Source organism: Centrocercus urophasianus, unplaced genomic scaffold (assembly GCF_019232065.1).
Source record: "Centrocercus urophasianus isolate 14NV4802_14NV808 unplaced genomic scaffold, USGS_Curo_1.0 seq_26, whole genome shotgun sequence".
Taxonomy (NCBI): Eukaryota; Metazoa; Chordata; class Aves; order Galliformes; family Phasianidae; genus Centrocercus; species Centrocercus urophasianus.
Genome location: NW_024884822.1, coordinates 8,542,057 through 8,565,040, shown reverse-complemented (window position 1 = coordinate 8,565,040; position 22,984 = coordinate 8,542,057). Strand labels below are relative to the sequence as shown.

The 22,984-nt window shown below is 44.0% G+C and overlaps 1 protein-coding gene across 4 annotated transcripts in view; it reads right to left on the bottom strand.

Moving 5' to 3' along the window:
• EBF1 (EBF transcription factor 1) overlaps positions 1–22,984 on the bottom strand; it is a 260,149-nt gene that overhangs the window by 234,061 nt on the left and 3,104 nt on the right. For all 4 annotated transcript variants that reach the window (XM_042826615.1, XM_042826616.1, XM_042826617.1 and 1 more), the window contains exons 5-6: positions 15,042–15,115; positions 8,717–8,785 (exon numbers count right to left, since the gene is read on the bottom strand). In XM_042826615.1, coding sequence (XP_042682549.1) covers positions 8,717–8,785; positions 15,042–15,115 — 143 coding nt within the window. The remainder of the gene's footprint in view (positions 1–8,716; positions 8,786–15,041; positions 15,116–22,984) is intronic.

The following is a 22,984-nucleotide window of genomic DNA, read 5'->3' as shown; positions in this document are numbered from 1 at the left end:
GCTATCCTGGTCAGGGAAGCCTGAGAAGCCAAAAAACCTTGAAGAGAATTACGGAAAATGATTACATTTTGAACGCAGTTTCCTTTTAACCAACTGTGTTCTGTACCAAGATCTTCTTCTAAAGGCAGATTCTGCAGGTGATAGATGAACAGTTTGTCAAAGTCCAAAAAAAAAAGAGGAACAGAAAGTGATATTCTGTTCCTGGCAGTTGTTGAGACAGCACTGACAAGAGGGAAATCCATTTTTACTCCTAGACACTCACAGTGGGATACTAGTTCTTCCTAACATTTTCTTTATGTAATATTAAGACTTTCCAGGATCACAGTCATGTCACTTTCTGCTTGCCTTTTTTTTTTTTTTTAATATTAAAAAAAAAGTTAATCTTCAAATAATGATATAAACATCAAATGATGCAATTAGCTGAAACAGTTTGCTATTCCAATGTAAAAGTCAAGGCGAGAGAAGAGCCAAGAACACCTGATTGTACAGCAGGATTTGGGACCCTATGACACTGCAGCATTGCAGCATCACCTTTTCTTTTTTTTAACCCCATTTTTCATCTCTTTCTGGCCTAGTATGGCGCTGGAAGAGTTAAAGAAAACAATAAAAGAACAACTGAGTGTACAGGGTAGGATTTACTGGCATTTACTTTTAATCTATGGTCCTTTGCTCTGTGGCTTATCAGCCCTATGTCAGCCCTTTTTCCTCCTTTATATTTCACGAGGGGACCCACATGCTGGTACTGAGAGACAGAGCCCAAGTGTCTGTAAGCTTTTTGTCAGGTAAAAAGAGGAGAAAAAGGAAAGGAACAAGAGGAAAAGCAAAGCTAAGAGGCATCTATTAGATGTCACTAGGCTTTTGTATTCATGTCAATGATTCAGGATTAGAGTATTTGAAATAATCTTATTGAGAGAACTCAAAAGCCCCACAGAGGGAAAGCCTCCTCCGGAGCATATGGCAGAGCAGCGGACAATATCTTATTAAGGATGTGTTAGCTAACACCATTACTTTTTATATTACATTACAGAACTATTGTGCCTCAGCCGGTTAGCAAGATGCAGTAGTTGAGGAATGCCACTTTGGACATCACTGCGTCGGCACAAAGCTGGACTAAACCCAGCCACCTCCTGCTGGGGGCTGCCCCCACACCACACAGTGAAACCAGGTCCCAGAATGCCAGCACACAGTCACCCTCCCCACCGCTCCCCTGAGCCATCCCACAGCCACACAGAGCGCCGGGCAGCTCCTGCAGGAGCTCCAAGCAACAAGCCCAGCCCGCTGCCAAGCTCGGCTGCTTGTCAGATTAAGGGAATTTGATTTTGTTAGAGAGAATGCTGTGAGTCTGGAAAAAAAAAAAAAAAATCTTTCTTCTTCTCTTGGACAAAAGCTTGTAATTGGAGAAATAGGTCTTTTTAAAGCTATCTTCATCTGCCTACACCTTTAGAGGCAGCAAGAAACCAAAGACAAAACAACACTGTTCATAGCACTTCAATGGCTGCACTGAAAGGCTCTATATCTGGGTCACCTTACTGCTGTCCGGTATGTAATTTCAGTGACTTGTAATAAAGCCTTTTAATAACTAATTTCGTGCAAATCACACATTAACAGCACCAGAAAACTTGTTTTCACATTTCTTATTTCCAAACACTATTTTTAAAAAGCGGGCACAAATTATTCGTTCTGCTTAAGAAAACATCCAAAATACGGCCCTTAGCAAAAAAAAAAAAATAAACACTCATTTGATACAGTAATATATTCTGATGACAAACTACCTATGCAAAGTTGCTAATGGGACACACTGGGAACTTTGTATGGTTTTTCTGTACTTTTCCAGAACTGTTACAGAAAAAACAACACGATGCTACAGGGAAAGATAGAATTCATACCAGTATTTACCATTACTGCTACAGGGACTGGCTGCTCTCTGAGGACAGCATTAATCCATTTCTAGAAAGTTATCTGAGTCACGATTCACACAGCAACCTGTGATTACTTCTTCCTCTCTTTTAGCTTTATTAGTTAGCTGACGTATTAAATTATTTACTTCCAGCAGCAGAAGTGAATTTGAATTTGGTGTAGTTATTTTGGTAGATGTGACCAATTACTTGTAAGAATACATTTCAGTGGCAGAGATGCAAAAACGTCTGACTGCTCACAGGAACAAAGCTACTGATGCACCTAAACTTTGGGGGAACAGAGCCTGGGTTTGGTTCCCACCTGCAAAACACCACAGTAGATGTCAGATACACGTTTCACATTCAGAACAATTTAAGATAACCTGCATTAAAGCTGAGGATGATCTTTGCAAATACCCACTCCTATTGCTTTTACTGTTAGTCATGTGTGTCTCCATTGCAACAGCAAATGCAGAAATAAATCAGGTGTTGAGATGGGACAGCAAATTTATCCACTCCTGAAACGTGTACACGCACGTAAGAAAAATCCCATACTTCCTCCCCAAAAAGATCCCCGCTCTTGATAAACAGAAAACCTGACCCTGAGCCGAATGGCATGGGATAGAGCAGCAAGTCCAAAACATCCCACAGGCATTTAGATCACTTCTCTGGACTGTCGGGTGAGAGCTAAAGGTGAGAGTCACATCCAAAAGCAACGGAATGGTCTGATCATCAGCTTCCCTGATCCTCAGAAATTCAGTGCAAGCCTAAATATTTTAGCTGTCCACAGGAAAAGCTCAAATTGAATATTTAAGCTGCATCATAAGAGCCACTTCAGACATGGACTCATCTGCCTGCCTGGAAACAGCACCACGCAACAGAAGCCTCTGCAATGATATTTAACAGTAATAATCAGGCAGAAGATCACTGTGAAATAAAGCCCACAATGCTGATTGCAGATTCAAAAGGCATCACAGAGAGAAGCAAGCGACTATTAGAATAGTGTGAAATGTTTGCAGTGAAACTCAAAACCACATAAAACTTGCCTGCTTTGGGGTTTTATAACAAACTGAAAACTCAGAACAGGTTTTCTGAGAAATTCACAAACCTCCCGAAGTGGAGCTGAGAACAAATTAAGGTTTTGCATATTTCAAATTATATAAAAATTCTAATACTTGGAGTGGGGAAGAGAAATCAAGCAAACAATAAGAGGGAGCTGTTTTGACCCTGACCAAGTTCACTTAACCCCAGGAGCAAAATAAATGAATTTTGGAGAAGCAATTATGTGCCAACCCACACAGACTGAAACCAAGAGATTTTTGCAAGCACCCTTGTAAAGTTATCCCTAGCTCTGCTGTTTCCCTCACCAGGAAGAGGACGGACACCACATGCATTAGGAGCCCTTGTAGAGGGGTGAGCATTTCGTTCTGATTCCCTGCGTGAGAAGCATCTACAGATCATTCTCCCATTTATCTCACGGAGGCTCAAAGTGCCTTTGGCTGCCTAAGTCATGTGGTTAATGTTTAGGGTAATGCTTTTCAGATGCATCAATCACAACCAAATCCTAGAGGATGTTTGTTGGCGGCCCTCCCCTCTCAGCAATGCGTGGCTTCACAAGCTCCAGGCGCCGAGGGAAATACTGGAGGCCAATTTCTGTCCATCCTATCACCCTACATAGGGACCCGAGAGGTTCACCAGCATAGATAGAGGACGAAGGTGGGATGTGACCCCCAGATTCCTGCAGCCTCATTCCTGGGGAGGAGCAGGACAGCAGCGCCTGCCCCACAGAGAGTCAGGTCAACTGGGCACAGAAAGCTGCTGCACAACACGCTGACCACCACACATCCTCTCAACAAATGTCTTTGTATGGAGGATGCAGTCAGGGAAATGCAGCCCAGTGTGTCACTTTTCCTCTCGCCTCCTGTTTAGGATGAAAAGATGATCAGGTCTGTAAAATGTGATCCACTGCATGACGACTTGTAAAGCAGTAAAATGGAGACACTGAAAGTCATTCGCGCCTCTTTTCATGCCGTTCCACAGTAAAGTCCTGCCCACAAACATAAAATGTTTCAGGTTGGGATCTGAAAGATCTCAAAACCATCTGCAGGAAAGCTGGCTCCCTCAGCAGCCACAGCACATGGAAGTGCTGGGGAGTGCAAGCAGCACAGCTGAGCATCCTTACGGCAGGTGTTGAATTGCACAGGTCTTTCAAATGCGTGCAGCAGGCCATGCATTAAAACGCACCTGATAAACTTCCAAAAGTATCACAGCCTCCAGCCCAGAAGTTCCCACCTGTGCTTCACTGACATGAGTTCTGATAGTGCTGCAAATGCATCGGCCACTCCTCTGAAGTCAGAGGGAGACTTGTTCCTCAGACACAGCACCCAGACTGTCACATGAAGAGCATCGGTGCTTTGCTAGAGCAGGGCCAGTGCCCCTCATCATGCCATTCTGGGGCACACAGCCCCCCGGGGAGCACAAAGCTGTGTGGAGGCTCATGGCACCCTACAGCTCCTCACATGGAGCGAAGGGCAGCGCTGAGCTCTGCTCTCTGTGGCAGCAACAGGGCTGGATGGAATGGCATGGAGCTGTGTCAGGGGAGGGGCAGGTGGGAGTAAGGGAGAAGTTCTGCATCAGAGGGCAGTGGGCATGGAACGGGCTGTACAGGGCAGTGGGTATGGCTCTGAGCTGCTGGAGATGAATGAGCATTTAGGCAATGCTCTCAGACACAGGGTTTGGGTTTGGGGAGGTTCTGTGTGGAGCTGGGGTCTTTTGGGTCCCTTCCAACTCGGGATATCCTGTGATCCCACATGCTGACATGAGGGCATGTGTCCAAAGGAAAGACAGTTGTGAGGTTCCTGAAGTAGGTCTCATCCATACCAACAAATATCAGCAAAGCTCATTTCAGGTCACCAGCTAAAGTCTATTCATGTACATCAGGAAAAAGCAGAATGTGGGATGAGCAACAGTTGCCACATGGGCAGTTTGCAGCACCTTGTCCCTCCATCCCCTTGTCCCTACACAGGGTACAGGCTTTAGGATTGTGGGCAGAGCATGATCCTCGATGCTGAGACTTTTCTGCCACTATATTTGGGGCTGCAGTGCTTATTTCTATTTTATCAGTCAATAGGACTCCTGTCTACTGGATCCAGCCATAAAAGGTAAGGAATCCCCCACAGGCACGGGTAGCACCACTAAATACTGGTCCCCATAGTGGTAAATTGGGTTTAAGAGTTCGGAGCAGAACAGAGAGAGAAGAGCCTCTTTCCTGAACCAAGGAAGAATATAAAGCCCCACTTTCTCCCCTATGTGACTTTTGTCATTATCATCTTTTCTGATTCTTACAAAGCAAACCTAATTAGGAAACTCTCTCATTAGTCTTCTAGAAAAATTAGCACAGCTTATGCTAATTACTTCTGTAAAATTTAATAAACTCGTTGAAATGGGAATAGTCTAATGAGGTTTTATTTATTGAACTAAGATAACTGTAAGGAAAAAGGTTAGGACACTGGGATATCCAGAGTGGTAATAAAACTACAATTTATTCAATTTCTTCACAGAAATTTTATTGCAAACCTTTTAAATTCAAATACAAGTTACTATTTGAATGCTAAATCAATCTAGAATTTAATTTAATAACAGGAAGTGCTCTGTGTTTTCTTCAAGTATGATTACAATACAGCCCTGCTACTGTACTTGTAGAAGGAATTGTGCATTTGTACTGTGACAATAATATCCCTTTTAAAATGAGTTCCTGTTCATCAGAGCTTCATCTGAACACATGTAACCGGATTAGTGATAAAATATACAGGCTATGCTAAGATGATTCAGAAATACACAGGTTTCCAAGAAACTTCCTTGAAATGACTGCTCTATAAGCAGAAGAGATTTTGTTCTCCAGAGAAAACTGAGATCCCTCTACAAGTACGAATTTCTTTCGGTCCCTTTCACTGCTATATCCGCTGATACTATAATAGGGCAAACTATAAAGCAGTTCTACAAAGGATAAAGTCATATCCTGTTTCAAACGCAACAACGGATTATTATTTTTTAAATCCTGCATTTTGATTAAATAAAAATGTGCGATTTACTTTTCATATACATCTAGGATTTGAAAAAGAGCACAACACATGTAACTTTGAAGTTGACAAAGAGCCTCTTTGCCAAGTTAGCTAAACCACCACAAAGACCGAGCCCTCTCTATCCCGAGTTTCTCCGGCCTCATCAAAGAGAATTAATCAATCCAAAACAGTATTCCAGCATGGAAGAAGAGGATAGCATTTCCATTTAAGTACATATGTCAAAAATCCCATAGATGGATTCTACATTAAATTCTATGTTAGGTCAGAGTCTGAGGATTGGTAGGATTTGATGCGAGAGTTAGATTAAATCCATAGGCAAGGCTTTATCAGACTGTAAGGCATGTGGGAGTGCTTTAGCCCAAATGGCAAATGAGTTCTGTAAGCTCACAGGCAAATAGAAATAGCTAAATATGGCTTAGCGTATCAATTGACATAATAGTTTAAAATTGTGTGCATGCAGAAGTGACAATGGAGTACAACTAAACACATGTGCTGACTCGTGCAGGCGCTTTAGCGCTTAACGGACTCGTTTTAAGGTAAAAAGGCCCCACATAGCTCGTTTCATCCTTTCCAAACCAAAAGGGGGAAAAAATGAATAGGATAAATGTCACAAGAAGCATCGCTAAAGCCACTGACTGTATAAAGCACGTACTTATTTGGCCTAAATTGTTTGAACTAGCCCCGGCCAAGAAAAGGTTTTAAGTACCCTACTGGGACAGATGCAAAGCGGCGACAATAGAAGCCACACTAATGCAATCCAGGTAACACAATCCTGTTTCAAAAACACAGGGAGGGCTAATTACAGTACTGCTGAGTCAAATTTCTTATACCATTGCAACCCACAGGAACAGGTCAAAATCAAATGTTATTCAAACCACAGTCATATCAACCTTCTGTATCAAAGTCACAATTTAAAACCAAGTGAAGAACTTAAAAGCTTAACCCATTCACAAGCCAAATGTGTTGTAGTGCGGGGGGGAGGAAGGCAAGGTTTGGATGATGAGCTGTGAACTGTATTCAACTTGTGTTTTAAATATAGTCTTCAGAATTGGTATCTTTTGCATAAATGTATGTAAATAGTGATAAATTGATCACCGTCACAAAGTTAAATCTATGTTTTCATGTAACAGTTTCCCTCATTTTCTAAGAAGCACGTAGCAGACAGCATCTCTGGCTTTCATAATTCAAAGTGATTTGCAACTAGCAGTTTTGCATACTAGATAGTTAAACAAAATATTTCCGTAAACCTGCCATTAGCATCTTAACATCTCACTTTCCAGTACAATGAAAAATTCATGTGAATTTTGTAGCTTTCATGTCACTCGAAATGCCGCCCTAACACCATGTTTATAGTGTTCAACTCGGCAGCATGCTTATAAAACACATCTCTATACAGATTTCACTGGGTTTTTTTCCCCCCCTTTCCCAGCCCTACTTAATGCTCACAGAAGATGGAAATACGCCTAGTTAAAATAGGTAGATATATCTTCTGAGGCTTAAACATTCTCAGGATTACTGATTACAGCTAATCAAAACACCCGCCATAAGCTTCCAATATATGCACTTTCTTAAGAAATTCAAGCAAGAACTATAAATCTCACAGTCTGCAGAGGCACAGTGCCTGGCCAGGCTCTGCTATCCCCATCCCTCCCGCATGGCTCCGCACACAAAACGCCGTCACCTTTTCTTTTATAACAAACACCCAGACTGGCACAGAAGGTACTTTGAAGCTAATACAGCAAACATGAGCTCAGACAATAATGCTAGGAGAAGCACACCACTCTACACTCGCTCCCATATGCACAGACAGCTTCCCTTCAGGGTCCCTGCACGCACAGATTAGTGCAGTGGTATTGCTTTCCCCAGCTGATGACAGACAGATTCAGTACTTCATGGCCATTTAACTCTCATAGAGTAATGCTGCATAATAACCTGGTTATTACACGTGGCTTTGTACAATGAATTTTGATGATTAAAATGTAAAAATGACTGTTTGGTACCATTTTGCATAATTTGCAAGCACAGAAACTATCCATGGCTCAGAGCAACTAAAATAGATGCATTGCACAACAGTGATTTAGTTGGTGATGTCAGATTGGCAATATGGATCTGTTTAAAAGCACAATAATTAAGACAGGCAAAAATGAATTAATCAACTGACAATACAGTCAAAATAGTATTCCAACCAAAGAAAATAACAGGGGAAAAAACCCTTAGTTTGCAGATCTATTTTTTTTAACTGTTTTTATGCATAAATAAAATCCTTAAAATGTAGATGGATTGCATCCAACAGAACTACTGTAGCTAAAAGTGATAATGATTCAAACATTTTTCAAATAAAAGTTAAATATTTATAAGCACCCAACCACATTTCATAAATCACAAACTATTATTATTTTATTCCTGAAGCTTCCCTGGCACAGCATGCGAATTGAGCCACAGAAAGTCAGAAAGAAAAATCTCCTCTTTATGCACATGAATCAGTCTGCAAGCACGGGAGCCCTCCAACGAGCAGGTCGCTCCGTTAGCCTCCATATGGCCCTGCCACGGCGATCGCAGTTGCAAAGCACAACTAATTTGGTATCAAAAACAAAATTTCATCCGCATCTACTCCTAATTCTTCCCCATTAGCAAGACAGGGCAGGTGTTGCGTTATAATGAGGAAGGGAAAGAAAAGAAAAAAAAAAAAAAGGAAAAAAAACCAGAAAGAAAATCGAAGGAAACAATAGCAGTCCTTACCTGTCAATTATCACTGGATCTGATGGAGTCTCATTTCTGTTGCCACAGCTTTTCTTGTCACAACAGCGGCTGCAGAGCAAAAGTGAAAGGATTTAGTGCGACCATTACACTGTAAAATCATCATTACGAACACGGCGGGTTCAAATTGCCGGCTAGAGTTACCGCGCCGTCCCTGCCTGCAAATCAGTCAAATACAGTGGGTCACATATGGGTTAATTACTATGTTTAACTTCTTGCACAGCTGGTTAGCAATGGAAAATACAAAAAGAGAGGGGTTTTGCCCCCTTTGCAAATAATAATTCAAGGATCATACGACACAGAGAGACCTGCCTATTTGTGGTCTCTTTTCCAAAGGATTTAGTAGTTCTCCCATTTATGTGTGCGCACAGAACCAGTTTTTTCTTCCCTGAACACAGCTTTTAACGTTTGCTTGGTGCTTCCATTACGTGGCCGCACATTACTCCTGCTTTTACAGAGCTGAAGCCTCCTCCCGACATCCAGAAGTGTAATGATTCTCCTTCTAAGAAATATAATTGTTAAGAGTGGAGCTAAAATGCAAACACCACTGGCTTTTTATAGGGGAGCATGCCCGTTTCCCATTTTTCTGAGCACACGGATGACTGCTTGTGCTGGTGGAGCACCATGGGTCGGGTACAAAGCTGAAGCATGTTGCACCAGCTCCATCTGCCAAAGCCCTGCTCCATCACTGGCGGCAGGCTCGGGTTTTAAGCTAAGGGAGCTTGTTGTTTGCACAGAGATGCTGAGTTGTTGTTTGGGATGAGCCCTTGTCTGAAAGGGGTACGGCACTTGGAGCTTGGCTCATGCAGGAACCCACTGGGTGAAGCCCAGGAAACTCCCATGGGGCCACAGAGGGCAGGGAACCACAGCATGGGGACCCCCACGGGGATGGCCCCAATTAACAGGGCATGGGGTCACTCTCCTGGCTCTCCCAGGCCAGATCCAGGCACACCTTGCCGTTATCAAACATCTTGTTGAACCTCAGCCACAGCTTTGCAGAGCACCATGCTCACTCCAAGCAGTATCCAGGGACCTGACTGCTCACCCTCCCGTGCCAATGGACTATTTTCCTTTCCCTGGAAGGTGGAAGAACACGGGAACAGTAAGAAGCCCTCAGAAGTGCCATGCTATATAAATAGCCCTGTTGGGAGCATGACAAAGGTTCTCTTGTGCTGCTGAACAATAGAGTGAATAATATACAGTTACCCACCAAGATTAGCAATAAAGCAACTAACCACACTAAAGATAACAAAAAAAAAAAAGGGGGGGGGGGGGAACGGGGACCTTTTACAAAAACAGCCTGTTTAAACATGGTCTCAAAAAAAATAATAAATTTTTGTTTTCAAAGAGAGGAAAATACATAATTCTTTTCACCGCAGAAGGCTTCAAGGCAACTATTCAGGACTGAAACTTCTCTCAGTTCACACATGTGCGGTATCTTCATTTCGGTGGAAGTTACATTGTTTAGGACTGCCAAAAAAAACTGCTTAATTTTACAGCACAATACCACAATTGATCCACGAAAATAAATGCAAGAGCCTTGGCACCCAGAAAGCATTAAAATTTAGGAAGGAATAAAATATGCTGTAGGTAAATAGTCATGTGGACGTTCGGGGGGCTTTTTTGCCTATAAAAGGACTTCTCATTGGAGTGCAGCGAGAATGTGTGGGGTGAGAAAATTTACCCACAAACAAGGCAATAAAAACTGCTAATCATTTTTAAATGATTAAAATGTAATTAGAAACAGAGTTGGCACAAGTTAAGACAATGCAGTTCTTGTGACTGAAGTGAATCAGGGCTAGTCCTGACATTCTCCCAGCAGACTGCAGGGACAAAAATTGCCACACTCACTCAGGCGAGCAAAGGTTCCCAGGCTCCCCACTGCACTGGGCGGCCCCCAGCATCCCCAGCACCTTCCTGCTTCAGGAATACTCCAGCCCCAAGCAGGAGAGGTGCACGCCGACTGCCAGGGACAGTATGGATAGCACGGCCACAGGGCTGCTCATGGGGTGGCCCTCTTGCATGGCTCAGGTGTCCTGAGATGATGCCCCCATAGACCTGAGCCATAGCAAGAAATCAAACTTTTGTTTGCCCTTTTCTTTTTCTTGTTGTTATTCTTCTTTTTTTTTCTCCCTCACAAGCAGAATTGGAGGCCTCATCCACCCTCATTTTTCTACACAGACAATCATGGCATCACACCAACCCTGAGTTTTAGATCGCTCCTCATGGTAAAAGAAGCATTCAAACTTACTTCGAAAGCTTTGACTTTTAGCATCTACTGAACACATGGAAAAAAAAAAAAAAGAAAAAAGAAAAAAGTGCCTAAACATTCAGCGCCTTTCCCTGAAGGAATTCAAGAAGTCCCAGGAGTTTCTCTGAGTCACTGAGAAGCCCTCAGTTCCCTGCGTGCAGGGATTGATGCCAAGTGCCAGCTCCTGGCTGGCCCTGTGGGGTGTCCCCCCCAGGCAGGACAGGGAGCCAGCGCTCAGGCACAGTGTCTTTAGGAATCAGATTATGTCTGATCTAAAGCAGTTTGAGACAGGGAAAACTAAAAACAAGGGGGGAAAAAATCTGCAAAAAATGATTTGGCTCGGGGTTTGCTTGGTTTGTTTTTAAAGCAAATAGCCCTCAATAGCAACGCAGGCCCTTGCCATGCTGCACCGACATGGGTTTTCCCCATTCCTGCCTCCACCTTCCTCACACCATCCCCATCGTGCCTCTTTGCAGACCTCCATCCCCTGGCCACCACTGCTCCCTGCTTTTGTCACTGCCTTCGTCCTCACCCTTCTCCCTGCTGGAGCATCTCTGTCCCCATCACGGACACATCCATGGCCCCACCACACCATTCCTGCACCCCAAAACCCTCCCTCTCCCTAACCCAGCGCAGCAGGCCAGGAGCATCACAGGCCAGAGGAGCCCTGCTTTGTGTATCCACGCACTCAGGCTTTCTGCAGGGACAATGAACAATGAGAAATTACGGGGCGATGGCACAAGGCCAGCACAAACACGACTTTCTGATCACTTACTGCCAGGCTCTAACAAGTCGTTAGTGAGCCCGCATGGGACAGACTGCAGCAGCTCCTGGTGAGGTGGGCTGCAGCTCCCACCCCAGCCAGGCAGAAAGGTGCAAGGGCTCCTCGACAAAACAGCTGTAAGACTTTATGTCGCGAAGACAAAAACCATATTTTACTCCAACCTCATTCTCAGAAATCGCTGAACCATTTGAGCTGAAACTTTCCAAAGAAAGTCAGCCTCGGGCTGACACCCTGCAAAGGACATTTCAGCCAGAACAGTTTAAATCTGGCAAAGCTGTAAGCCACTGAAGGTTTCATAATGGAAATTGTTGAGGCAATATTAACTATAGATGTCCCTCCCCACGCTGCCTACAATGCCAATAAATTCCACCGAGGCTCTGAATTCCCCCCAGCTATTAACATTTTCGCCAACAGCATGGATTTTACATTTTATATTTGACAAAACACAATGAACCTCTTCAAAATAAACAAACAGCCACCTGAAGCCAACCTCAGAGCTGCATCCCTACCGCAGCCAGAACTCTCCCGTACATTTGAATTCTTTGTCTTCTCCTTGCCGTAGTTGGAGCATCCTATAAATACCCAGCTTTGTCACATAAATGCAAAGTTTTATTGTGCAGTTAGCCTTGATAGAAAGCACTGCTGAAAGTTGTTTAGAAATTAAACATCTAAAACAAGCTATTTTAAAATACAGAGCCCTCACTATTTCATGTCTGAAATGAAGAAATTTCATCTTAGGGAGAGCAAGCTGTCTTTCACACCATATGGCTAATGGTAGTGCATAGCAATTAGCTGGACTGATTAATGGGGAACAGACTCTAATTTTATGCTTATAATTGAGGCTGCATTTGCACCCCTGGTGCAAATTCAGCACATCCCAACTTCCACTTACAACAGGCAAGAAATCAAGAGAAACAGAATGGTGCGGAGAGAGATTTTTTTCCCCCCTTTCTAGACCCCTAAAGAGCATCAGATTTGCAATTTAAAAGAGTGTTAGCAGCACAATAGATGACAGATTTGTGCAATAGGGTCAAGCGGCCTGGTAAACAAACAGCACCCTCTTACAAACCTATGGGCAGAAGAGGAAATGGGAAATATCTAATATGAGCGGTAAGATATTTGAATGCATCTCCCCCACCCAGCAGTCACACCGTGCCTACACCACAGTCGGATTTTTTTGCTGCCCCTACACCTTATGTTTAGGAACACAAAACCAGGGCTGGCAGCAAACAAATCTGAGGAGAGGAACAGAGCTCCTGATCAAGCAAATTTTAAGAACGAAAAAAAAACAGACAGTGCTTCAATAAAGGGAAAAGCTGATTCAAATGACACAGCACAGCTTTACACATCCCCAGAATGGAAGTAATTTTACCTCGGTTAAACAATATTGACAAAGCTGCACATCTTTAACACAGATCTGGTTAAAACTCAGCCCTCTATCTGAAGTTTTCAAGGTACTTATTAATCTTCATGTTTCTGAAGTATTTATAAGAAAATTAATGGATTAGAGAGGGAATTTTTAGGGTTGCACAAGGGCTCGATGAATGACCCAGAGCTGGCTGAGGGCACTGCATGGCATGGGTCTGGAACAAAGGCTGGCTGCAGAGAGTGATGCTGCAGGCTGAGAGTGTGTGCTCAGCCCCTCCTGAGGTCTGGATGCTAACCTAGATACCAGATTATTTCCACCTCCAAACCTGGCAGTCTAGGAACCAACAGGGCACACTAGGTGAAGCTACCAGCACATTCAGGCTCTGACACTGCAGGCACTTCAGCATGTGCTTAATTTTACTCACTGTTCCACTGGGCTGCTTCCACAAGAAAAGCAAAGCATGCACTTAGTCTTATCGGGTCAGGGGCCTCCTTTAATATTTCCACGAATTGTTCCTAGCTAGGTATCTAGTGCAAAAGTGGTGCTAATTGGGCCAATGAGTTTTAGTGCAATTACAGGTTGTCAGTGTGGCTGAGCTTGCGCTGGGAAACGTAGGACTGGTCAGGAGTCCTCAGCAAAGCCATGCCACAGCTCCCAGCAGCAGCAGCTTGGGACCTCTCAAGGAGCTGAGGCTGGAATGGGTTATCTCTGGTTTCCCAAAGCCAAACCTGCTGAACAAAGTAGCCTAGAAAAATAGGATACGGCAATTAAAGTGCCCCAAATCCTGGCAAGCTGTGTGGGGTTCCACCCGGAGAGCAATGCAAGAAGAGTGGCATCACAGGGCTCTGCCCTCGAGCTGGGTTTTATCAGACAGAAGCCTTAGGAAGCACAAAACACACAGATTCCAAAGAATAAAGGGAAAAAACATCAACCAGCAGAGAAGTTTCCATCTGAATACTTTGTCTAAGACTCTCCCCCACCAGGAAACCCTCATCCAAGTTTATTCTCTTAGAAGTGGGTACCAGCTTTTCCCCTCAAGTTACTCCTTTTTAGTAAATGTGTTTTGTAAAAGTTACAATGCATGCAATGGCATTTTTACAGTCTTAAAACAACTGATTGTAACAATGAGCTTATGCAAGAATGCCTCGTCTTCCACCAGGGAATTATTTTCTGCCATCGAATAACATGTAACAAATGAGTTTTTCAGACATGCAAAAACACCCACTAACTTTAATGAGACTGCAAGGTCAGCCTCTCCTGGGTGCCTGAGGGCTATGGGAGAAGATGCTGTGAGGGAGCAGAGCAGGCTTCACCTAACACTGCCAGCAGAAGGGGGAAGAAAGTAGCTGAAGAAGAATTCATCTCTCTCTCCCAGATTTAAGTGCCAGCCCCAGGCAGGCACCTCTGGGGGAGCAGAGCGTGGGGAGGGTCAGATCTGTGTGGTTGGAGAACACCAACAAATAGGAGCCATGGGGTGGCAGAACATGGCCTGCTAGGCCCAGGCAGGTGGGAGAAGCCCTGTCCGCCTGTTAGGCCAGCAACACCAGAACAACCATTTTGTCATGCTGCCGGGAGAGCAAACTTCGTCATTCGCTTGGGAATTGGGGGCAGAGAAAACTACAATTCTATAATTAACTATTAATTTTGGTGAGCCCATTTTTGTAGGCTACGGGGTCTAAATGCAACCCAGTAGCGCGGTTAAGGAAAATTCTTTATCAACTGAAAACTGCTGCGGTGACAGAGACCTTGCTGCTAATTACACACACCAGACTGTGTTATTTTGGGATTGTTTAATGCAAGAAAGATAAATTTAAGTCCTAAAATAGCCACAGGTTCAACCTAGATTTTGAGTGACAGATTCATCTTCTCATCACTAATTAGGGGGAAGCAGGGTATCTCTTACCTGCACATTATTTCATGCGTGAGCAGAACTCGGCACATTTCGGGGTTCTTGTCTTGGCCTTCATATACTATCGCCTAGAAAGAAAACACATTTTTAGCCATGCGTCACGTTGAGTTGGGAGAAAAGAAAAAACAGCCTTGTGGCTGCCGAGTGCACAAGGCCAACAGCGGCCAAACCTGCCCGAGGTCTGTGTTTGGGAACAACTGAGCTGGGAACTGCTAAATTCCCTCCTCTCTGCTGCACATCCCTCAAGCTGTGTGTAGGATGGGTTTTTTTAGTAGTCAAGACAACCACAATTTTCTTTTCAATTCAGAATAAAATATAAACCTAATAGCATTAAAAGAAAGGAAGGAAAAAAAAAAAAAGAAACAACAGCAAGGCTTGGCATACTTGGGGCTCTATTCATTAAAAAAAAAAAAAAAAAAAGAAAGAAAGAAAGAAAGAAAGAGAGAGAGAGAGAAAGAAAGACAGAGCAAGAGCTCATGCATTTTTAATTCCGAAAGCTGCACACTGCGCAACCCGGGCATTTTGCTGGTAGCTCCTAGAAGCACTCAGGCCTGATCCTGCGTCTTGCGATGGCGAGCAGCTCCAGAGTTACAAGGATATAAATAAGCGAGAGGCAGGCCCTGTGAGAGGGCACCAAAACAAACAGGGATGGACAACCAGCCTGAAAAACTGTCTCTGAGGCAGCACGGGGAGAATCCTTCAAGTTAAAGCTGTGGAAGGACAGCGTAACGCACCCAGCGAGAAGGGTTGATTTCTGCAGCCCTCCCAGCAGCAGGACACAGAGCAATGGTGAGGGATCGGCCTTACACACATCGCGGGTTACTGCTCACACTAGAGAGCTCCCATAGGATTGAGCAGAGTTTTTGCTTTCTGCCCACCCACACAGCCCTGGTTTCTCTCTGCTTGCTGGCTCACCCCACAAAATGCGGACAGCTGGGCACCTACCCTGGGCTGCCCCCAGCAGCAAAGCAAGACAGAAAAGAAACTGCCTTCACAACAGCAATAGCACAGAGCATAGAGGTTCCTAACTCTTCCCGGCTGCCAGCCTGGAGCTGGGATCTGCGGCAGAGCCTCTGGGGGGATAAGGCTGCAAGCAGCAGCAGCAGCTCTGCCCCGCACTGCGGTGGGACCCCAACACCCTCCCAGATACAGGCGCAGGAGGAGAAAACTGGGAAACAAACCCTGCAGATAAAATTACATCTGATATGGGGGTCTATAAAGCTAGCAGTAAATTAGTAACTAAAAAGATATTTTTCTAATTGTATTAAGTGGAGGAAATACATTTTATAGAGTGGGACGATATTAACATGGAAGCGTGGAAAATACTAACGAGAAAAAATAAAGTATATTGACATATGATGAAGTGAGACCACGTGTTGCTTCTGCAGTCCTTGCAAATACAATCTGCTAAAGGTAAGAGCTGCTGCACTTACAGTGGAGGCATGGCTCTTGGGACATGCAAATCTGCAGAAGCATGAGCTGATTTTAATAGTAAGACACAATATGAATTTCATGCATTATAAAACTATTTAGTAATTTCACAAATAACATCAGGAACACCTCTGTTACATTTGCTAGTTATAATTGTTTCACTTCAGTTTAACTACAAATATTCCCCAAAACTGAGAGCTTCCCTGCACTGTGTCCCAGCAGAAAGAGACACGCTGTGAACCCAGCACTGCCACAAAGGGGACACAGCAATGAGCGTCGGGGACACACCGAACCCTCGCAGCACCGCCACCAGCATGGACCAGGCTGGGTCATATCGGGAGGTGCTGTCCCATCCATACCTGAAAGCTACTGCTGGGAAGGTGCCTGCACCAACAGACATCAGGACATGTGACTATTTCAGAAATTCCTCATTTCTGAGCATTAAATTGTAAGAGGGGTTGAAGCTTCTAGCCCAAACTGGGGAACCAAAGGACCACAGCTGATGGGGTCACAGCAGGGACATCACAAAGACTCCAGAAAACCCAGCATCCAAATCCACTCAACCAAGACAGGGGAAGCTCAGCACCCTTGTTGGACCTGATCAAAAAAATAATCAAAGAATAATCTGCTTTGGATTCCCATTCACCGTGGCACAGCACAACACGGCATCCAAGAGAGGACTGCAGAACTCGACTCATGCTTCTTAGGTTTTCAAACCCTAAAGCAAAATTACCCAGTCTATGTTGCCACTGAAGTGGAGGGAGCATTAGGAATGACCGAGCAGAACACAAATCCTACTTTCTTTTTCCCCCTCCTCTCTCCTTTCCTCTTCTCTTCCTGCTGCTATGCTTACTTAACCTCCAGGTACCCGCTTAAATAACTCAACTAAATAGCAATAATGAACGGGCAGAGTCAACACTGTGGTACATAATCACCTTGTCTGTTGTGTTTAACATCAGTGATCCTTTCTTTGCGTGCATGACATTCTTCTGCCTTCGTCTGCGTTAAGGATTTGCTTTTCACTTTGTTTGCATTTGACTACTAATATTGCACCCATGCACACTGTGGTTTCTCACCATAAGTGCGGGTCCTTCTGCATATCCTATTCCTCCAGGAATTTCTAGGAAATTTGAGGAAGCAAAAGGAACAGCCGAGCTCCTTTCTCACCGCCGACTCCTATTCCTATTTCCCGATTTACTCGCAAACGAGCGCGCAAAGCACCGACTGTCCACCTCCATGAACAGCCGCCGGCGAGCATTATAGATCCTCTACCATCTTTCAGACGGCACTGATCTAAAACACCAATTCTACAATTAGTTGCAAAAAGGAAACAGGAACTGTTGAAGTTTCACATCTTTATAGCGACCAGAAGTATATTTACAGGAAGGGTCTGCAATGCTACCGTTGTGAAAATATTTAAGATTGGAAAAGATACTCTTGTCACAAAACTATCCAAACGTTTCTAGTAATTAAAGTTGGGGCTTCGCCACAGCAAGACAGCGTTAGGAGCCCACATCACCCAAACACCACCACAACTTTGTCAAATAGGGATCACATTAATGAGAGATAAAGTGAAAGTTAGAGCGGATAAACTTAGACCACAGCAGGGCTAAAAATAAGCCTGCAAATACACGTCGGAGTTGCACAACAAAACATCAGCGAAGGAAATGAAAATTATAGACGTTGTTTTTCTTTTTTATTTACTCCTGTATCTTTGACTTCAGTGCAGCTCATCTTTCAAAACAGGTCCTCTCCTCCCGAAGATCTTAAATATTTCCCCTCAAAACTCAGCTTACGTTTGTAAACTGTTTCTCAATGAAGTGCCCTTTCTGTCCGAAGTCCCAATGAGTAACGACTGCCCGAGCACAAACCCATCTCAAAATCAGGCCCTGAAAAACTGATGTCAAACTACGAAACTCCCTTTCTTCTATGTACATAAAGCTGCATAAAAAGTTAAATCAAACACAATTCACCACTTGCCAGCACATACAAATGAGTGCGCTGAGCACATCCCGTTCATTCCTAGCCTACAAGTGCATCCAGCAATGCGGAAAACTTTTCAGTGAGAGTTCATTAAAAAAAAAAAAAGATAAAGTAAAAGGGAGGGGAACGATATAAAACCCAAGGCTACCGTTCTGATCGAGGCCGCTTTTTCATGAGTAAAAGATGGCAGAACAAAGCAGTAAAAGAGTTGATGGAAAAGGTGGAAAAAGATGCACGCAGATTTTGTCCTCGGCTCTTCCTGACTAAATCCAGACTGACGCTGGTACGGCTGAGGGCTGAACAGCCGTGCAGCGCCAGGCGGGCAGTGCTGCTCTGAGCGGGGTGAGAAAGTCCTGAAGGACTGAGATCATGGCCATGATACTCCTCGGTGGTGCCACAGCCCTGATTTTTAAGAGCCAGAGAATGAGAGAAATCAGCAGCGTGCGTCTGAACCCACTCGCTTTCAAATCCCCCCTCTGTTTCTCAGTGCAAACTCTATCTTTTATTGAAATAAAGGAGAAAGCTCATTAGAACGAGGCTCTTTTCAAAAAAAACAGAACCCAAACGATCCGCAGTGACGTATGCACACATACACGCACAGAGAAAATAAAATCCTGGTCCCACCGAATTCAATAGGAGTTCTGCAATTGACTTCAGATGGGGCAGCACAGATTAGCTCCTACCCGCTATATGGCCACGCGGAAAGCGCTGTAAATTCAGCGCATTGCATCTATTTGGCTCCCAGTGCTTAACCCCTCATTACCCGAGCGCTCCCTGCTCACCCAGGCAGGATTTCTGCTCACCCGCCACGGACAGCAGCGCAGCGCTGGGTCCCCAGGAGAGGACATTCAGCCCTCGCTGTGTCTCAGCGCGCAATTCAGTGGCATCTCATTATTTTCTCCCCCCGCCTTTGATACGCAGCCCGCTTATTGACGTATTCGCACAAATTAAATAAATTTATCTCTCCTAATATGTTCATTTTTAATGGTTTTCAAACATTCACATGGAAACAGCTCTAGCGTAAATATCCCAGAACAAATGGCTGTATATTATACAGGAGGGAGCAGTTGGGCTGCCAGACTGGGAATGCACCAGGCCATCTGGCTCAGGCAGTCTCTCCAAAATCCTCAGCTTTGTTTTCACCCTCAGACTCCAAACAACACATTTTCCACTGTGATGAGTTTACATTTTCCCAAACACAGGTCCTGATCATGCATGCAAATTCCAAACTTCTCCGCTCCTCGTCGTACGAGAAAATTAAAATCACCTGCACTTCTGACATCTCACCAAAGGAACAAGAAAGCTGCTAAAATCTGGCGCAGTGTAAACTTTCCCCATCACAGGGGTTAGGCTTTGTTTTATGTTTGTGTGAAATTTCTCCGAGTCTGCGGAGGCTCCTCCGAACTTATTGATAACATTTTTTTTCCCATGCACATCGCTGCCAGCAAAGGGCTGTGCCGTGTGCTGCGTGCAGAGCACAGCTCCTCAACCCCCTGCACACAGCAGAGAGCATCACAGGCATCGACACAGAACCCGCTCGTATCCAGAGTTACAGCTCTGAGAAAAGGCGAAGCGCAACCAGAGCTCAAGTCAGAAGGGTTTTCCACCCAAAAACAGACAGCAGCTATCTTGCAAAACTTACGCTTTCTGAGATGCCTGAGCTGTAGTACCCTCCAATATATCTTATGAATGAGGACGGCTGAAGGAAAAATGCTTGGGTAAGAAGTATTCCAGATTTATTTCCTCCATCCTTCCTCACTGTGAAATATCTCAACTTTATGAAAACGTGGCTGACAAAGCCTCTCCTCTCTAAATACATTAAAATCCCCAGACTTGCCTAAAAACTCCAGCTTTATTTCAGCAGACATATTTCACATTTTGCAGGCAATTTCAAAACACAGCATCGTAGTGCCAGACCGACTGCACCGGGAGCTGCTGCCCTACGCAAAGCGACAGCCATAAAGTTTGGGATCCTATGGGGCTTTGAACGTATTAGGAATGTGATCCTGACATAAAATGAGGTGCCAAGATAACATGAAAGAAAATGTAATTAAGACAGCATTGACACTGAAAAGAACTTCCCCACAACGCTAACGATTTGTGCGCAGCGTTTGCAATTCTAACATGACGGGGATGCAGCGAGACCCCTCACCATCCCACTCTGCGCTCCTCCAGAGCCACCACCAAAGGCCACTCACAGCACAGTGTTCAGCACATTCTGAGCTTCCCGTTCCAAAGTCCCCTGAGGACCACCACAAGAGCTCGTGCTTGGAGGGAGCGCGCACAGCTGAGATCTGCACCCTGCGTCTGCCCTGCGTGCTGTGTGTGCTTCCTTTGGCCGCACCACCAGCACCCAGCACTGCCCCACAGCACATCGCCGCCCACAGACACGGAACACAGAACACACAGACAGCCCCTGTCAGCCCACAGCACAGATCCTGGGCTAGGCCCTCAGCTGGACCGTACAAACAGCAACAAAGCCTCACTAGCCCTGATTAAGAACTCTGTGGAAGCAGGAATACCTACAATTACACACAGCAAGCAGTGCAGCCCTGCCTGGCTTTGTGGTGTATGCTGCTAATGGGACATTTAGGTTAAATCTAGGAGTAGCGACCCGATGCAGAGCAATCAAGGTCTGATTTGCAAAACAGATTTTATTTTATCTTACTTAATAACCCACAGCTGTGTAAAACCTCACAATTCATAATCGTGAGACAAAGACGACAGACCTAAATCTGCTTTGGCCATATCTTAAAACATATCTATTTAATATCAAGATCCTTCCCCACACGACCTGGGGAACTGAACTCATTCAAGCTTTGCTTCTGCGGGATTTTTAATTTGCCACCAGAAACCTCAGAGTCGCTGTAATTTCGGTCTGGGAATTCACAATTATTGAGTGTGTGAACGCGTGCGTGTGAGCAGGGGAGGCTCCGTGCCAGCGGAAACGTGGATGCTCCTGCAACAGTTTCATTTAAAAGTAATCATTTCATTATCCAATTTGTTCTGAGCGTCATGCATTAAAATACTACACCTTCAAGTAGGCTGACAATATATATTTAACTTTCATTAAAAATTAAAGAATTTTCAGACAGTCTTTGCAATATTTAATTACAGTTTGATGATTTGAAAGTTACTTGAGAATGTTCTATATAATTCACTGTCGTAAAATATAAATGATACACTCAACATTTGGGTGAGCTCTGTCATGTGTTGTACTTCACTGCCTAATAAGCGTTCAGCAACTGAAGCAATCACAACTCTGACATGATTTCACTTCGGAAGGAAGGAAGAAAGGAAGGAAGGAAAAGGAAAGGAAAGGAAGAAAGGGGGAAAAAAAGGAAAAAAGAAGAAAAAAGAAAAAGAAAGAAAAAGAAAGAAAAAAGAAAAAAAGAAGTGGGGGGGATTTCAGACCCTGTCCCTGAAAACATGCAGATGAGCCCTGCCACAGCTTTGACGTGCAATGCCTTATTTCTCATAAGCAATTACAATCACACCTAGAGAACTTAATGAAACTAATACCCAAGCAAACGTGGTTGTTTAAACCATCCCTTCTCTCTCTGCTTTCTTATCCAAGTTCAGAGCTTTTGTTCTCAAACCTTCACTTCCCAACTCCATTGCGTTTTCCCCCACAATCTGCCATTTCTCCTAACTTTGTTTCTGTACGGCTTCCTGAAATCAGAAAGATATTTTTTTTCCATGTGAACGTGCTTTAAAGCTACATGGTACGTTTTACAAATAAACTGTATCTCGGGGTTTCTTTTCCCCTTTCTTTCCAAGACCCTCTGATGACTCGATAATAATGAGAGACCAAGAGGTCAAACAGCGCCTTAGGATGAACTCTTCATATGCAAGATGCCTTTGTTAAGAAAATTATTTTGAATCCATTGCTCTACATGAGTTCAGGGATCTGTTTTCAACAGGATTATGAACAGAGGCTTTCACATTTCCGTACCGATAGCAGAGCTATTTAAAGATAATATTTATTGATGGGCGCTCTCCTGCGCTCTGCACTGAAGCACCAAGTTCTGAAAGGACTAAAAAGAGTTCGCCTATCTGAAAGATTTGGTTACTTATGACACAAACTAACCCATTTGTGCCTGAAAATCAAGGAACGGCAGCAAACGCTTCCCAAGGTTTGTTATGAATAAGGGTATGTTGCTGTTGTTTTAATTCCTACAGGGCTCTGTTTGGAAGCGTATGGTTTAACAGAGTTCAGATGCACAGGGGATTGTCGAGTAGAATTCTTCTCAGTTCTCTTTTTTTTTTTTTCCTCTCTATTGAAAGGCAGTCTTCAATAGCAGGAAAAGATGTTTTGGGACCATCAAAGAGAGTTTTCTAAAACAAACTCAGCCCTTGGAGCTTTATGTTTTGCTGTAGAAAAAGAAACCCAGGCAGAAGCCAAGAGGTTTTTTTTTTCCCCTAAAGACAACTGGGTTTGAGCATGCAGGGACTGACTTTTCCTATCGGTGCAGGAAAAAAAAAAAAAAAAAAAAAAAAAAAAAAAAAAAAAAAAAAAAAAA